Below are 18,828 nucleotides of genomic sequence, written 5' to 3'. Positions count from 1 at the left end.
TTGTGAGACACCAAGTCGCATGACATGTGAAATCCCATGTTAATCAATGAGAGCCGTCTTAATATGCTCTACTGAAGTCGCTCCGACTTTAGAAAAGGTTCCTGTACTACTTCAAGGCGACTTCTATCCGACTTATGCCCATCAACTTTAACCACTTGCCGACCGCCCAATGCAGATTTACTGCGGCAGGGGGGCTCGGCTGCGCATAATCAGGTAGATCTATGTGATTATGTGCACGCGGTTTCGGTGGCGCACGCCGCCAGAATCGCGCTTCCGCTGTGATTAGACAGATTGCATGGAGGAGCGGGCTTGATCGCCGCCGGCCTCCCGCAATCTACGGCAAAACTGACAGGAGAGCCGCCTGGAAAGTAAACAATGTAAGACGGCTCTCCTGTCAGAGAGGCAGGGAAAGATGTAAACACAGCCGTCCGCCCTTCTGCCTGCAATGATCACAGAGCCCCTGTGATCCTGCTATATAGGATCGCATGTCTGTGATAATTTCAAAAGCCCCGCCCCTATACAGTTAGAATCACTCCCCTAGGCTCACATTTAACCCCTTGATCAAAAATACTGTTAGCCCCTTACCTGCCAGTGTCATTATTACAGTAACAGTGCATATTTTTAGCACTGATTACTGTAGTAATGTCACTGGTCCCCCCCAAATGTGTTAAAAATGTCAGTTAGGCATCCGATCTGTCGGCCGCAATGTCGCAGTCCCGCTAAAAATCGCAGATTACCGCCATTACTAGTAAAAAAATGTAAAAAATAAAAAGTCCATAAATCTATCCCGTAGTTTGTAAAACGCTATAACTTTTGCGCAAACCAATTATTATACACTTTTTGGGATTTTTTTTTTTACCAAAAATATGTAACAGAATACAAATTGGCCTAAACTGATAAAATAATTAGATTTTTTAAATTTGTTTTTTTGTGAATGTTTTATAGCAGAAAGTAGAAAATATTGGTGTTTTTTCAAAATTGTCGCTCTTTTTTTGTTTATAGCGCAAAAACAAAAAAAAACAGCAGGTGATCAAATATCAGCAAAAGAAAGCTCTATTTGCGGGGGAATAAAGGACATCAATTTTATTTAGGTACAGCGTCGCACAACCGCGCAATTGTCAGTGAAAGCAACGCAGTGCCGAATCAGTTAGGGGTCCGATCTGTCCGCCGCAATGTCGCAGTCCCGCTAAAAATTGCAGATCGCTGCTATTAGCAGTAAAAAAATTTAAATAAAATAAAAATGAGATAAATATTTCCCTTAGTTTGTAGATGCGATAACTTTTGCGCAAACCAATCAAAATACACTTTTTTTTTCAGAATTTTCACGCTTTTTTTGTTTATAGCGCACAAATAAAAATCGCAAAGGTGATCAAATACCACCAAAAGAAAGCTCTGGTTGTCAGAAAAAAAGGGCATCAATTTTATTTAGGTACAGCGTCACACGATCATGCAATTGTCAGTGAAAGCAACGCAGTGCCGAATCGCAAAAAATGGCCTGGTCATTGAGTAGAACTTTCCGGGGCTGAAGTGGTTAATGGAAGTTGCCTCCAAGTCGGATCCTCCTCTATATTGATGTGATTTGGATCCCACATTACATGAAGATTCCCCCCGGCAGTGCATAGCATCTTCCTGTATGTGGTTATTTCTGCATCTCTGCACAAGACAAAGTCGCATCAAAGTAGTGCTCAAGTCGCCAGCAAATCGTCAGAAAGTCACCTGGCAAATTTGCACCCTAAGTCGTGCGACTTTCAGGTTGTAGTAGTGTGAACCGAGACTTCATCTGATCATAAAGTTCTTGTCCGAAGAGCTTGCTGGTGTTTTTTATGCGGACACCCCGCCCCCTCCGAAACACTGAAGAATATTGTGATTTCTGCTCCTATCAAGTGACATGAGAAGGGGGGTGAAGAGTTCTGCATTTCATCCCATCCCAGAGGCCTAGGCGTTGTATCCTGCAGCGGTCTCTAGCCCTCTAAATGTGTACTTGCGTTTGTCTGACTCTCCGTACCATTTGCAGAGTGAAAGGGTTTCTCTGACGCGCTTTCATAGTAGAGAATATAAAATACTGGCAAAACAATCCCAATTAAAAGCATGACTAAAACGGCGTTCCACCATCGGATACCCCAGTCTGCCCCCAGATAGGAGTCCTTCTGTCTTGGTATAAGTGTCAGCTGGAGACTGTCAGAGCCAAAAGACTCCCCGAGCAGTTCCTGGTTCTGTGTGGCCTCCTCGATGTTCTGGTCTATCTCCTGGAAGTACTGACTTATGTCCCTGTTGTCTGCAGAGCTGACACGGCCATCATCAGGTGGCTCGGCGACAACGGTGTGAGAATCTGCAGATCTGGAGGTTTGTGCGTTGGGTTCCTCGTTATGTTCTGTAAAAATTCCATGCACCTTCACTGGGATTTTAATGGTCTTTACGGCGTACATGTCCTGCTCCGTCAGGAAGTTGTTCACTCTCTTAATGTCTGCGACCTGGATGGGAAAAAAAACGCAACATGGAAACGTGACAAAGCATTGGAGACAGAGGCAAATACATAAAAAAAAAAAAAATGGAACTTTACCCAGAACTTCATAAAAAAAAGTTCATTAGCAAGGAACACATTCCACATTAATAATTATAATATCAAAATTAGTATGTGCTGTAAATTGCCTCCAGCATGGCTCCTGTTTCTTTTTGCTGGAGGCTGCCATTTTATTGAAGCCCAAAGCCCCTGAGCAGCAGTAAATCTTTAGGCTGTCAGCAGATCGGCCTCTAGTGGTTCTGATTTTTGGAGAGCAACTGAGCATGTGCAGAGCAGGGTGAAACAGTGTATTACTAGGTTTTAGAGTTCCAGCTTGTAAAAAAAAAAAATACTGACTTTTAATATAGTAACACTTACCTGTCCAGGGATCCCGTGATGTTGGCACCCCTAACCAATTTGTCAATCGGCTTTGGGTGCAGATGCCAGCAGCTTCACTAAGGGAAAGAGGAAGTAAAGCCTTGTTTTCTACTGCGCATGCATTTTCTGAATGGACTCGCTGTCTTCTGGGTGTCTCCCAGAAGGCAGCGGGGGGGGGGGGGGGGGGGAGGAGGGGGGAAGGCAGCAGGGGGAAAGGAGGAGGTTGCAGAATTTTTAAAGATCGCCATGTGGCAATCTTACCCAGAATCGGGAGCGGGTACCCAGTTTTGACAGGTATCGCCGCCACCCAATCGCGCTACACTTTCTGAATGGATTCGCTGTCTTCTGGGTGTCTCCCAGAAGACAGCAGGGGGAGGGGCCAGAATTTTCAAAGATCGGCGCAATCGCCATGTGGCAATCTTACCCAGAATTGGGAGCGGGTACCCGGTTTTGACAGGTATCGCTGCCCCCCAATGCACATGGGCGAGTCGCGCTACACTTTCTGAATGGATTCGCTGTCTTCTGGGTGTCTCCCAGAAGGCAGCAGGGGGAGGGAAGGAGGAGGGGGGAAAGGCAGCAGGGGGGAAAGGAGGAGGGGCCAGAATTTTCAAAGATCGGCACAATCGACATGTGGCAATCTTACCCGGAAGTGGGAGCAGGTACCCAGTTTTGACAGGTATCCCCCCCATCAAAAAGTATGAAATGTGGCAGTGGAGGGTGCAAACCTTTTGGGTGGAGCTTCGCTTTAATGTTTTTGCCATAGGTATACCTGCAAAAGGGGCCAGCCAGAAGTGATCTAGCAGGACTTAATTTTCTGACTAAAGTTCCACTTTAATTTACATTTGTCTAGCTTGGTTACATTTAAAGCAAATGAAAAGACTAAGTCTCGATTCACATATGTACGATGTCAGACATTGCATCGCATTGCTCTGCAAATCACATGCGATGTCTGTGCGATTCAAATACAGCCATGCAGATTGTATGGCTGAATTTGCATTGCATTCGGACCAAAGTCGCACAGGACTCTTTTTTGATTCCGCACCAGAATCGGATCACATGGGTATATCCCAAAAATGCTGCGCAAAAATATATAGTGAACTGAATATATGAAAACAATTCATATATAAATAACCTCCGATGCGTGTATAAACATATATAAACAATATTCTAGTAAGTGCCGGTTCACACTAGGTCGCTCCAACTTAGGGGGCGACCTGTGAAGTCACATGCAGCGCGACTTGCACGGACTTCATAAAATGAATGTCTATGCAAGTCGCCTCCAGGTCGCCCCGAAGTAGTACAGGACTCTTTTTCTAAGTCGGAGCGACTTGTGTCGCTCCTATTAGAACGGCTCCTGTACTACACAATGGGAGCGTGGAGGACCGCGACTTGTCAGGCTGACAAGTCGCGGTCCAAGTCGGATCAATGTGAATGCAGTCTAAAGGTATAGCAGGTCCATCAAATAAATTTCAATATATATATAAATAATATATAAATAATATCAAGTGCTCAATGTGAGAAAAATGCCCAAGTGTAGAGATAGCCAATAATGTGAATCCGACCAAGCCAATGTCGGAATGGTAGTGGACCTCTATAAAGTGCAAAAAGTGCTAAATAAATTTAATAATATGAATGTGCAAAGTCTATAATGTGCAAAATAAGAGTCTCTAGTAAAAAAACATGTGCAGAATCCATATTGTGCAAAATATTCCTGTTACATAGTTACATAGTTAGTGAGGCTGAAAAAAGACACAAGTCCATCCAGTTCAACCTATGATGTGTGTGTTTGCTTTTAACCGTACATTGTATACCCCTGTATATTGTGGTCTTTAAGGTGTCCATCCAATAGTTTTTTGAAACTATCAAGGCTCCCCGCTGATACGACTGCTTGCGGAAGAGAATTCCACATCCTTACCGCTCTTACAGTGAAGAACCCCTTATGCACTTTAAGGTTAAACCGCCTTTCCTCAAGTTTTAGTGAGTGGCCACATGTCTTATTGTATTTCCTTTCTCTGAATAGTTTGTTCCTTATGCTAGGGTCGCCAGTACAATATTTGTACATTGATATCATATCCCCCCTCAATCGTCTCTTCTACAGAGAGAATAAGTTCAGTGCTTTTAGTCTTTCCTCATAGCTGATGTCCTCCACTCCCCTAATTATTTTTGTTGCCCTTCTCTGGACTTTCTCCAGTTCCAGCACATCCTTCCTGAGGACCGGTGCCCAGAACTGGACAGCATACTCCAGATGTGGGCGGACCAGAGTTTTGTAGAGTGGGAGAATAATCTCTTTATTTCTGGAGTGAATCCCCTTTTTTATACAACCCAGTATTCTGTTGGCTTTGCTTGCAGCGGCTTGGCATTGCATGCCACTGCCAAGCCTGATGTCTACCAGTACCCCCAGGTCCCTTTCCATCCTAGACTCACCCAGAGGTTCCCCCCCAAGTGAGTAGCTTGCTTTCTGGTTACTGGCCCCCAAGTGCATTACTTTACATTTTTCTACATTAAACCTCATCTGCCATGTAGTTGCCCACCCCGTTATTTTGTTCAGGTCTGCTTGCAAGATTTCCACATCCTGCATAGAAGATATTGGCATGCTTAGTTTAGTATCATCCGCAAATACTGAGATTGTGCTAGATATCCCCTCCTCTAGATCATTTATGAATAAATTAAACAGGATTGGTCCCAGGACAGAACCCTGGGGGACCCCACTTTCCACACCCGCCCAATCAGAGTACTCCCCATTAATCACCACCCTCTGGACTCTCCCCTGGAGCCAGTTCTCTATCCAGGTACTCACCTTATGGTCCATACCTATCTTCCTTAGTTTGTACAGTAAGCGTTTGTGGGGAACGGTGTCAAAGGCCTTTGCAAAGTCCAGATACACCACATCCACAGGCTTACCTTTATCTAAGTGGCAGCTCACTTCATCGTAGAAGGTTAATAGATTGGTTTGGCATGAACGATTTTTCATGAATCCATGCTGATTACTACTTATAATACCGTTTTCATTACTAAAGTCTTGTATGTGGTCCCGTATCATCCCCTCCAAAATTTTGCAGACTACTGATGTTAGGCTGACCGGCCTATAGTTACCCAGGATATATCTCGGCCCCTTTTTAAATATTGGTACCACGTTGGCTTTTTTCCAATCAGCTGGCACCATACCTGTCTGTAAACTATCCTTAAAGATCAAGAATAATGGTCTGGCAATCACCTGGCTGAGCTCATTAAGAACCCTCGGGTGCAAGCCATCCGGTCCCGGGGATTTATTTATGTTAAGTTTCTCTAGTTTAGCTCTAAGTCTATCCTCTGTTAGCCATGGCGGCACTTCCTGAGGTGTATTATTTAGTTCGGCCTTACAAGCTGGGTTAGTGTAGCCCCCCAATTCCTTTGTGAAGACTGAAGAAAAGAAATTGAACTAGTGCAAACTTAAATAGGAATAGCTTCTTCCAGAAAGTGCCACTAGTGCTAGGTAGTGTTGATGAAGAAGCCACAAAGTGATCGGTGCTTCCAAGGTGCCACAGTGACAAAGTATTACAGCAAACTGTGCACCCCCTTGTGAGTGGGCGCTCACCATATGGTATGCGACTATGCGATTAAGCTATGGTCAGATAGCGTATAGTAGGGTCTGCTTGGTACTCCCAGGTAAGGATCCTTTCCCATACAGCAGCTCTTGCATTAATCATCAGATGTGTACCATACAAAAAAGAAACTTGGGGGTCCCCAAAGGAATGTCCCCAGAAAAGTAAGAGAGGGGAAATATTCCAATTGGAACACTAGTTCTGGGGGTCCCCAAGGAATTCCTTTTTTGCAGGTATTTCCTCTCACTTCATGTTTGGCTATGGGACAGGAAGTGAAGGGAAATCTCTGGGACACAGATGGCGAAAAAAAATCTGACCGGTTATAACCCTCCCTTGCTTTATCCAAAATGAAAAAACTGGATTTTTGTACTTCCCGTAAAATCCTTTTCTCTGAAGTTCATCGACAGACGCAGCTCCATATCTTCTTTAGACCATTGGGTTATGCTCCTCCCATCAGGAATAAGACACTTGGCAGGAAAAAGCTTTACCACGCCTATGGGGGCTGTCCCTGCAGGCATAACCCCACACACTCTGCTACAGCCTCTAGTTTCATTGCAGTGTTTAGCAGACAAAAAACCCCATATACTCAGAAGCAGAGGGGCGGGTGCTGCATCTGTCGATGAACTTCAGAGAAAAGGATTTTACGGTAAGTACAAAAATCCAGTTTAGCTCCATATCTTCTTAGACCATTGGGATGTCCCAAAGCAGTATTTTCATGAGGGGTGGGAAGACAACATAAAGAAGACTTACTCCCCAAAGGCTAAACGTAGCCAACCAGGTAATATGGAGCTCAACCAGGAACAACTGGAGCTCACCTAGAAAAAACCCTCAAAGAGAACAAAAAAGATTCTCTTTAAACAGCAGCCTACCAAACCTTGCGGCCAAAAGAGGCATTTGAAGCAGCCAACACATCGACTTTGTAGAATTTTGTGAACGTATGCACAGACGACCAAGTTGCCACCTTGCCTGATGGTGAAAAGCCCAAGAGGCACTCAGCACTCTAGAAGAATGCACCGTCACTGGGAAAGGAGGAACCTGACCCTTCAGCTAATAATCCTGAACTAACATCTGCCTGATCCACCTGGAAATGGTTGCAGCAGACGCAGCCAATCCCTAACGAGGTCCCTCAGTGAGGACCAAAAAGAACATCAGAGTTTCTGAAAGACTCAGTAGCCGCCAGGTAAACCCTGATCGCCTGAACCACATCCAAAGAATGTAAGGCAAAGACTGCAAGGGCTTGGGACAGAGTGAAGGCAGCACAATGTGTTCATTCAAATGAAAATCAGAAACCACCTTAGGGAGAAAATATTAATTTGGTCGGATTACCACTTTATCTCTGTGGACCACAAGATAAGAATGGCAGGACAGCGCCGCCAATTCAGACACTGCGGGCAGAAGCGATAGCCACCAAAAAGGCAACCTTCTGAGACAATTAAAGCAGAGGAATAACCCGAATTTTTTCAAAAGGAGGCTTTTTAAGAACAGATAATACCAGATTTAGATCCCACGGAGGTAGCGGGGACCGCCTCCGAGGAGCCATATGGCGCACTCCCTGAATGAAGGTACGAATCAAGGCATGCGTAGCTAACGGGCGTTGAAAGTATATAGCCAAGGCCGACGCTTGGCCTTCGATAGTGCTCAAAGCCAACCGCTTTTTAACCCCTTTCTGCAGAAAGGCCAAAACCCTAGCATCCGAAAACAAGCGAGGGTGTACCCTCAGCGATTCGCACCATGAAATGTACGATTTCCACATACGATGATATATTTTCCTGGAAGTCGACTTCCTAGCCTTCAATAGCGTAGGAATCACAGAGTCAGAAAGACATCTATTCCTCAACACCTGGCTTTCAACAGCCATGCCGTTAAAGCCAGCGACTGTAAAGCAGGATGGGAGATCGGACCTTGAGACAGCAGATCTTCTTTGAGAGGAAGTCTCCAAGGAGCATCGGTAACCAACCTTACTGGGTTTGCGTACCTAGACCGGCGAGGCCAGTCTGGAGCCACCAGAATGACCAGGATCCCTTACACCTCTATCCTGCGTAGCAGCCTCGGCAGAAGTTTCAGCGGAGGAAAGGCACAAAGCAGCTGATACCAACCCCAAGGAGCCACCAGTGCGTCTGTGGCGTCAGTCAGAGGATCTCCAGATCTGGCTATGAACCTCTGCACCTTCTTGTCAAGACGAGAAGCAAACAGATCGACCTCGGGTGTCCCCGACCGGTCACACAGGAGATGAAACACCTCCGGGTGGAGGGACCACTCCCTGTGATCCAATACCTAGGATGTGCACAGCAGAGAGGGCTGGGACAAACTGTTCCGCCCAGGTCAAAATTTCGGCCACCTCCCCTGGTAATTGATGCAAGCCACCCTGAAAGCATTCCTGAGAGGGAACTGGCACAATCACCCCTATTAATAGCTAATACCGAAGTCCCAGCAGGGAACTAGGTCCTATTCCTAAACTAGGCAGAAACAAACTAGAGGCTGTAGCAGAGTGTGTGGGGTTATGCCTGCGGGGACAACCCCCATAGGCGTGGTAAAGCTTTTTCCTGCCTAGTGTCCTGTTCCTGATGGGAGGAGCATAACCCAATGGTCTAAAGAAGATATGGAGCTGCGTCTGTTGATTAACGATAGAGAAAAAAAGTTTTGCCTATATTTCTTCTTTAAGATAAAAAAAACCTTCTTCGTGCAGCAGCCCCCCCCCCCCCCCCAACTGCCCTAATACTTACCTGAGCCCCATCTCTGTCCAGCGACGTGCATGACTGCCTCGGCCGTCCAGGACTCTCCCTCCTGATTGGCTGAGACACAGCATCAGGACCTTTGGCTTCCGCTGCGGTCAAAGTCAGTTAGCCAATCCAGAGAGAGGGGGTGGGGCTGAACCGCAGCTCTGTGTCTGAATGGACACATGAAGCTGCAGCTCGCCTCGGGTGCCCCCATAGCAAGCTGCTCGCTGTGGGGGCACTCAACAGGAGAGAGAGGCCAGGAGCACCAAAGAGGGACCCGAGAAGAGGAGGAGCCAGGCTGCTCTGTGCAAAACCACTGCACAGAGCAGCTAAGTATAACATGTTTGTTATTTTTAAAGAGGAAAAAAAAAAAAGACGAGACTTTACAATCACTTTAACCCATCCAATTCCTGTTAACACCCTACAGAGTTCAGGTTATATTCAGTCATTACCTTGCAGCCATACTGCAGTGCCAGCTTGTTCAGGCTGTCCTCCTCTGTGATGGTTCGCTCCAAAAAAACCACGTCGCTGACCTTCTCCCGCAAAGCGCTCTGGCGTTGGAGCTCTCCGCCCCTCGCTCGTAATTCCATAACATCGAGCTCCTCTTCAGATGAGCTGTCCAGGTCCGCCGCTCCATTAGTAAACGTGTAGACATGGGCTCCCAGGGAGGAATGGACTCCGGTGGGTGGGTTGAAGGAATGAGCGGGTCCCTTTAGGCGCATTGTCAGAGCGGTTCTAGGGAAAATAGAAAAAAAAAAAAACAGCTCTGAATCAATCAATGAGCAGTCATGATCAGAAGGTAGCAATTCTTAAATATAGAACGCAGCATTCAACAGTTCACTAATTAGATAATAACACGCTCCTGCCGAGTCTGCCAGATTCTGGATTGACTTCACTGATCTATTAGCACGGTCTATTTGCTGTAACCGTCATTATTTTCAGCCATGTGACAGTTCTCTCTCCCCGCAGGAAATAATGATCATTATGGGAAATAATTGGTACAGCAGAGGGAATGTAATCATTATCTCCAGTTTTCAGGCACACAACATTATTAGGAGCTCTCTGGACTCTATTATCTGCTTCTCTATACTCTATTATCTGCTGCTCTATACTCGATTATCTTCTTAACCACTGAAAGCAATTTATTACTGGAAGTGCAAAAAATACCCGGTAATCCTTCCAGAAATCATATAACTTCCCATGCTTCCTAGTCGTTACACTGTTATTGTTGCTATCTTTGAAGACTACAGAACCCCTTCCCCTCTGTTCTAGAGAAAAGGAGAAGAGGAGTCTATTGTCCGGTCTTAGAAAGTTGCAAAGATTTGCCCTTGGGACATTGAGAGCCGGCTCACACTGCCGCAACCATAAAGTCGCCCCATGTCGGAGCGACTTTTTACCGCGATATTACCGCGACTTCAGCGCGACTTGTGAATTATTTTGCGCGACTTATATGACAGACGACTTTCTGTTTGGCCAATCAGAATATGATGTGTTGTGACCCAATTCCCCTTTTCTGTTTTTTTTTTACTCATTTCCTCATTGCCCACCAGTGCCACGTATCAGTGTCCACCAGTGCCACTGCCCACCAGTGCCACGTATGGGTCCACCAGTGCCACTGCCCACCAGTGCCAGGAATCAGTGTCCACCAGTGCCACATATCAGTGCCACGTATCAGTGTCCATCAGTGCCATGTATCAGTGCCATGAATCAGTGTCCATCAGTGCCATGTATCAGTGCCATGAATCAGTGTCCACCAGTGCCACGAATCAGTGTCCACCAGTGCCAAATATCAGTGCCACGAATCAGTGTCCACCAGTGCCACGAATCAGTGTCCACCAGTGCCAAATATCAGTGCCACGAATCAGTGTCCACCAGTGCCACGAATCAGTGTCCACCAGTGCCAAATATCAGTGCCACGAATCAGTGTCCACCAGTGCCACGAATCAGTGTCCACCAGTGCCACGAATCAGTGTCCACCAGTGCCACGAATCAGTGTCCACCAGTGCCACGAATCAGTGTCCACCAGTGCCACGAATCAGTGTCCACCAGTGCCAAATATCAGTGCCACGTATCAGTGTCCATCAGTGCCATGTATCAGTGCCACGAATCAGTGTCCACCAGTGCCACGAATCAGTGTCCACCAGTGCCACGAATCAGTGTCCACCAGTGCCACGAATCAGTGTCCACCAGTGCCACGAATCAGTGTCCACCAGTGCCACGAATCAGTGTCCACCAGTGCCACGAATCAGTGTCCACCAGTGCCACGAATCAGTGTCCACCAGTGCCACGAATCAGTGTCCACCAGTGCCACGAATCAGTGTCCACCAGTGCCAGGAATCAGTGTCCACCAGTGCCAGGAATCAGTGTCCACCAGTGCCAGGAATCAGTGTCCACCAGTGCCAGGAATCAGTGTCCACCAGTGCCAGGAATCAGTGTCCACCAGTGCCACTTATCTGTGTCCACCAGTGCCACTTATCTGTGTCCACCAGTGCCACTCATACAGACCAAGCAGAGATAATGGAATATTATATATATATATATATATATATATATATATATATATATATATATATATATATATATATATATATATATATATATATATATATATATATATATACACCATATAGGCATGGCTGCAATGTGGGGAATGTCTGGCTAATCTCTTTCTTCTTCCTGGAAAGTCTGATAACAAGTCGCTTCAATTAAGATAAGGAGGCGACTCCCATTGAAGTATATGGGACAGTCGGATCACAGGTCGCCTCAAAGTAGTACAGGACCCTTTTCTGAAGTCGGAGTGACTTCAGTAGTGCATATTAAGACGGCACTGATTGATTAACCTTGCTTTTGTTATGTCAAGCGACCTGGGGCTACACAAGTCGCCTCACAAGTCGCGCTAGTGTGAATGGGCTCTGAATGAGGTGCGACACGCCCAATGATACAATGTAAAAAGCAAGTTTATTGGAACATACAATGTCAGCAAGTAAACACAAGACAGGTACCATATTATGAAACAGATTTGTGAAGTTATAAATAGTATATTATATATTCATAGTCAAGTTCAGTATTCCATAGAGCAATGGATCATGAGCATGCTATTTCCTTTAACAGATTTGTAAGTATGGGCCCCTTAGTGTTTCGCATCAGCATAACATTATCTCTACCGGTACTATCTTTATTACAAACCATTTATTTCTTAGAAACCATGTATCGCATCAACCCCTGAGGAAGTGAACGGTTGTTCACGAAACGCGTCGGTTTACCAGGACGCATTTTCATACCTACCTCTATGGAATACTGAACTTGACTATGAATATTAATATACTATGTATAACATCACAAATCTGTTTCATAATATGGTACCTGTTTGTGTTTACTTGCTGACACTGTATGTTCCAATAAACTTGCTTTTTACATTGTATCATTGGGTGTGTTGCACCTCATTCAAATTCCCAAGGGCAAATCTTTGCAACTTTCTATGTTATTGAGGATAGAGGTGTGTCACGGGGTGCATCAGGGCATATTTTATTATTGTATTGTCCTATCAAAGTGTTACTAAACCCAGGAGCCAACAGTCACTATATCTGGTCTCCCCAGTAGCCTGCAGTCACTATATCTGGGCTCCCCAGTAGCCTGCAGTCACTATATCTGGGCTCCCCAGTAGCCTGCAGTCACTATATCTGGTCTCCCCAGGAGCCTGCAGTCACTATATCTGCTCTCCCCAGTAGCCTGCAGTCACTATATCTGCTCTCCCCAGTAGCCTGCAGTCACTATATCTGCTCTCCCCAGTAGCCTGCAGTCACTATATCTGGTCTCCCCAGTAGCCTGCAGTCACTATATCTGGTCTCCCCAGGAGCCTGCAGTCACTATATCTGGTCTCCCCAGTAGCCTGCAGTCACTATATCTGGTCTCCCCAGTAGCCTGCAGTCACTATATCTGGTCTCCCCAGTAGCCTGCAGTCACTATATCTGGTCTCCCCAGTAGCCTGCAGTCACTATATCTGGTCTCCTCAGGAGCCTGCAGTCACTTTATCTGGTCTCCCCAGTAGCCTGCAGTCACTTTATCTGGTCTCCCCAGTAGCCTGCAGTCACTATATCTGATCTCCCCAGTAGCCTGCAGTCACTTTATCTGGTCTCCCCAGTAGCCTGCAGTCACTATATCTGGTGTCCCCAGTAGCCTGCAGTCACTATATCTGGTCTCCCCAGTAGCCTGCAGTCACTATATCTGGTCTCCCCAGTAGCCTGCAGTCACTATATCTGATCTCCCACAGTACACAGAACATGGAAATGCAATTATTTTAGTAAATATAAACTGTTAAATACCTTTTCTTATCGGCAGCATATAGCAGTCTTGTGACTTCTATCAGAGTTCCCTCCCGCTACTTGTAATGACAGCCGCATTGGTTGCCATTACAAGACAGCTGACAGTCGGCTATGGAGGCCGGTACCGGGGTGATTCCTCTAGCTGCAGGCATCACTCCGGTACAAGCACTTTCCCGAAATATCGGCAATATCGGTAACCTCAGAGGCCGATTCCGATATATCGGGAAAAGTGCATATCGGCCCTCAATATATCGGCTTTGCCGATAATCGGTCCATCCCTAGTCTGGACAGTGCCGATAGGCCCTGCGCTGTTCACATGCACCCTTCCAAGGGAAAAAAAAAAAGCTCTAGCAAAACACACCAAACTGAGCATGTGCATGCACCCAAGGCTCTGTTCTATCAGGAGATGGATTAGGGACAGTGAAGGAGGGGAGGCTCAGAGAAGACAGGATCAAACAGCCTTTTAACACAATGCAGAGGATTAACCCCTTAGGTTCCACAGTGAATATAATGAGCATGCTTTTCTGCATACACAGACTGATTTCACTGTTGTGGGTTTAGCAACACTTTATGCCGGCCATAGCCGGTTAAGCTGGGACTGGCTGAGATTTTAACCATATATGGGCAGGCTGAATGTACCAAGTTGATCGATTGATCAACTTGGGTACAACCAGCCTGTTGGATTTTACTTGCAATTATTGCTAGCGGCTGCTACAGCCACTGGTAGTAATTCTAGTGAAGCCATCCCGGCAGGGAGAACACATTCGAGGACATCAACTAAAACTGGAGCACACAGAATCTGGTTAATGCCACTACCATGCATCTGGTAAAGGGCAGCGCATTTCTGTGCGTGTTGGGAAAGTGCACAGTTTTGCACGTGTTCCCGACACGCGGTGGGACAGGAGAGCCCGAGCAAGCTGCAGAAGATGGCTAGTTAGCTGCTAGGATTGCTTTTACAAGAGAGCCGGTCGCCAGCTCTAAAAAAAGAGTACCAGTGTAATGCCTAAAGGTTTGCAGGCATCATCTCAGTATTACCACCGGGTAATGCCTACAGCTGCAGGCATCATCTCAGTATTACCACCGGGTAATGCCTACAGCTGCAGGCATCACCTCAGTATTACCACTGGAAGTCCAGCAACATACAGGTACATCGCAGGTCTGGAAGTGGCTAGAGAATGCTAGAGGGAATTAGCAAATCAAAGTAACGAATACACATGTGCTGGACAGAGCAGCGCCAGTGGGCTCATACTATCCAAGCACAGTACAGGAGAGCTGCCCTAGCTGTCCAAATGCCAGCAGGACAGTGCCAGCACCAGCAGCCCTACTGTGCCTGCGTCCCAAAAAAACATATGGAGTGGTAGGGTCATGCACCCTACAGGCAGAAACCGCACACTGCAACTTTCAGCAGCCAAATTTATTGTAAGATTTCTTAGGAGAAGGGTTTAAAAGGAGTTGTAAAGACAGGTTTTTTTTTTTTTTTATCATTATGCATTCTATGCATGAGGATAAAAAGCCTTCTGGGTGCAGCAGCTGCCCCAGCACCCCCTAGTACTTACATGAGCCCCATCTCTATCCAGCGATGTCCACGAGTCCCTCAGCTGTCTGGGACTCTCCTTCCTGATTGGCTGAGACACAGCCTCGCCGCCATTGGCTCCCACCACTGTCAAAGTCAGTTAGCCAATCAAGAGAGAGGGGGCGGGGCCGAACCACGGCTCCATGTTTGAATGGACACACACGGAGTTGCAGCTCGGCTCGGGTGCCCCCATAGCAAGCTGCTTGCTGTGCGGGCACTCAACAGGAGGGAGGGTCCAGGAGAGCCGAAGAGGGACCCGAGAAGAGGAGGATCGGGGCTGTTCTGTGCAAAACCAACTGCACAGAGCAGGTAAGTATTAAAATGTGTGGATGGTAAGCTTTACACCAATAAGGATTTTAATACATTTTATTGCAGATTCCTACCTTTTGTTATTCTGAAGAATTCCCTGTTTGATTGTCTGTGTCCATGTGGAAAGTGAATCTAATGGGAGTGATTATCAATCAGCTGCTGCACTTCCATTGTTTTAATGAGGAAATCGGCAGGATCTGCATCCCTTTAGACGTGATTTTCTTTTGGGAATGTTGCGGTGGATGCCCAAAATCTGACTTGTATCTTAATGCATGCAGACTTCTGGGAAAATCGGTAAGCCAATCAGACAAGCAGGAAATGACAGGTTTGGGATGAGTACAGTTACAATAAGGATATTTGTCAGCACACCACGGATCAGGTAGAGTCCAAACGGTTTTCTATTGAAGCATGATCACATGACAAAAAGTTAGCGCAACGTTTCGGAGTCACAGAGGACCCCTTCGTCAGACATGTGATCAGTGTAAGATACCAGTGCAAAATATTTAAAATAACCATCCACCAATCAACAGAGACAAAGAACAAAGGACCACCCACCCCTTGACAGGTGTGATGTCATCAGCCCCCCCCCCAGTAGAGCCCCTTTTACACTTGTATCACCTGAAAGTCACATGACTATGATGCGACTGATGCAATTCCTGTGTAATATTGAGGTCTATGGACCCACAAGTCGCATCAAAGTCAGACCAAAGTAGTGCAGGGTATACATTGAAGTCGCAGTTGGTACTCATTGGAAATTATGGGGTACGACTTGCCACGCGACTTGCAGTCCCAAGTCGCACAAGAGTGAAAGGGGCCTAAAAGTAAACAGGCAATACTTGTGATTGGGAAGTGTACAGAACGCCTCTCCAGGCTGCCATATCGCATTTTACAGAAAATTACAGCGTTGCAGATTGAAAAGGAAAGGTAACTTTTAACCTCCAATTCCACCGGTGCGACTTGTCATGCAATTTGACAGGTTCAAATCCAATGATAAGTTTTCGGCAATAGAACTGCTGAAATCGGTGCAACTCAGACTTTGCGGTACTTCATCAATTTGAAAAAAAAATGTTCCTGCGCTATTTTTTTGGGCGAATTCGGGTGCAACTTGCATAGCCATCTGTGCATGAAGTCGCACAGATGTCAGCCAAGTCACACTGACCTGAGGCTTTGAAATCATGCGACTTCAAATGAAGTCACACAATTTCAAAGTTTGATTCAGTGTGATTGGGGGGCTTAATAACATTCAATGACTTGTGTCGCAATTATATATGCTATATTTTATTTTTTCTTCGCTATTTTTGTTTCCCCCACAAACGTGGCATAAGGCCCATACACACGATAAGAAAATCGGAAGGGAAATTTCGTCCGACGAACGATCTGCCGATTTCGGATTGTTAGTATGGTGCTTTTGACAGCCTATTACAGACTTTAGGACAACAAAAAAACTGGATGTGCAAGCTATAAAATTTTTATCGTCCGTCAACACAACGTCCGATTTTTGACTCATTAGTACAGTTTTTGACTGAAAAAAATCTTGAGAGCAAGACTAGGCATGCTCAGAGACGAAAGAACACATACAAAGCAATCCAACACATGACATCACTTCTGAAGTAGAATTCTGTCGTACGGGAAAATTTGTATGAAAATAACCTCTTCACTAACCTCTTCACTTTCCACATCAGACTAGCATGCCACAAAAAACGGAGGACAGATCGTTCGATAATCTGATTGTATGTACGGGGCTTTACCCTTTAAATAATTCTGGGTGGCAGAGTGTGCATTTGTCCCTTGTCATGACGCCTTTATTTCTGTTGATTGTTCCAGCTGAGAAAACACAACTTTATCAGTTAGTGATCAGTGAAACGACCTCGTGTAACAGATGTGAACACGTAGTCAGGTTACTTCAGCAGCAAAGTGTTCTATAAATGGAGATTGCAGAATCCAGGAATGTCAGAGCCAACTGAAAGCACACCTCATATCGGAATTGGATTTTCTTTTAATTTAGTTGGATAAAAAAAAAGGGGGGGGGGGGGGGAGGAAACTGCCATAGCTGCAAATTACATCACAAAGAAGCAACAAGTAAAAACAACAATTGGGTGTCAGGACACGTCATAAAAGTTATTATTATACAGGATTTATATAGCGCCGACAGTTTATGAAGCGCTTTACAACTTGAGGGTTGACACTCATTGCTCAAGGAACCCTAGCAACCTCAGGAGGAACCCCCAGAAATCTCAGGAGGAACCCCCAGCAACCTCAGGAGGAACCCCCAGCAACCTCAGGAGGAACCCCCAGCAATCTCAGGAGGAACCCCCAGCAACCTCAGGAGGAACCCCCAGCAACCTCAGGAGGAACCCCCAGCAACCTCAGGAGGAACCCCCAGCAACCTCAGGAGGAACCCCCAGCAACCTCAGGAGGAACCCCTAGTTGAGAAACCCTGGTCTAAATGAAGCAGCATAACACTAGGACACTACAAATACAATACACTTTAATACAGTAGGAATCAGAGGGCCCTGCCCATTAGAGCTTACAATCTAAGAGGGAGGGCCAAGAGATACAAGAGGTAATAACTGTGGGGGATGGGCTGATGGAGAAAATAAAAGTACAGTTGTTAGTTGGTTGCCAGATCGGCTTCTCTGAAAAGAGATGTGTTTTCAAGGATCGTCTGAAAGTGGACAAAGTAGGAGATAGTCAGACAGATGGGGGTAGAGCATTCCAGAGGATGGGAGAGGCTCGGGAGAAGTCCTGGAGGCGGGCATGGGAGGTTACAAGGGAACTAGAGAGCTGGGAGGAACGAAGAGAACGAGTTAGTTGGTATTTTGAGACCAGGTTAGTGATATAGCTGGGTGCCAAGTCATGGATGGCTTTGTAAGTTATGGTTAGCAACTTGAATTTAATTTGTTGGTTGAGTGGCAGCCAATGGAGGGATTGGCAGAGAGGGGTAGCAGACACAGAACGGTTGGTAAGGTGGATGAGCCTGGCAGCAGCGTTCATGATGGACTGAAGGGGGGATAGCCTATATGAAGGTAAGCAAACGAGGAGCAGTAATCAAGACGAGAGATGACCAGGGAGTGGATTAGAAGCTTTGTGGCATCATTGGTTAGGAAGGGGCATATGTTGGAGATGTTGCAGAGGTTGAGGCGGCAAGCTTTGGACAGTGATTGGATGTGTGGCCGAAAGGATAGTTCAGAGTCCAGGATTATACCTAGTTGTCTCTATCCGCTTCTCAGTATTCTGTCTTGTACTCCCAGTGAGCTCATAAAGCTAGGACACAGTAAGTATGCAAATTTCAACGATGGTCAATGACCTTGCTCAGGCATGCACCCCCCCCCCCTTTTCTCCCAATGGATTGTAATCACTTGTTGAGACATCAGATTTTGGCAGTGCCGGGATAAGATCACCCAGTGCCCAGGGCAAAGATGGCAAATTGCACCCCCCCCCCCTCACT

At 46.1% G+C, this 18,828-nt stretch overlaps 1 protein-coding gene across 1 annotated transcript in view; it reads right to left on the bottom strand.

Moving 5' to 3' along the window:
• Positions 1-1,950: 1,950 nt before the first annotated feature.
• The window catches only part of LYSMD4 (LysM domain containing 4), a 32,329-nt gene continuing 15,451 nt past the window's right edge, over positions 1,951-18,828 (bottom strand). The window contains exons 2-3 of the mRNA XM_082253067.1: positions 9,629-9,911; positions 1,951-2,471 (exon numbers count right to left, since the gene is read on the bottom strand). Of these exons, the coding sequence (XP_082109193.1) occupies positions 1,962-2,471; positions 9,629-9,898 (780 nt within the window). The 5' untranslated portion in view covers positions 9,899-9,911 and the 3' untranslated portion in view covers positions 1,951-1,961. The remainder of the gene's footprint in view (positions 2,472-9,628; positions 9,912-18,828) is intronic.

Source organism: Pelophylax lessonae, assembly GCF_965119305.1.
Source record: "Pelophylax lessonae genome assembly, chromosome: 4".
Classification (NCBI taxonomy): domain Eukaryota; kingdom Metazoa; phylum Chordata; class Amphibia; order Anura; family Ranidae; genus Pelophylax; species Pelophylax lessonae.
Note: the sequence above shows the minus strand (reverse complement) of the source record. Positions and strands in the feature narration are given on the sequence as shown.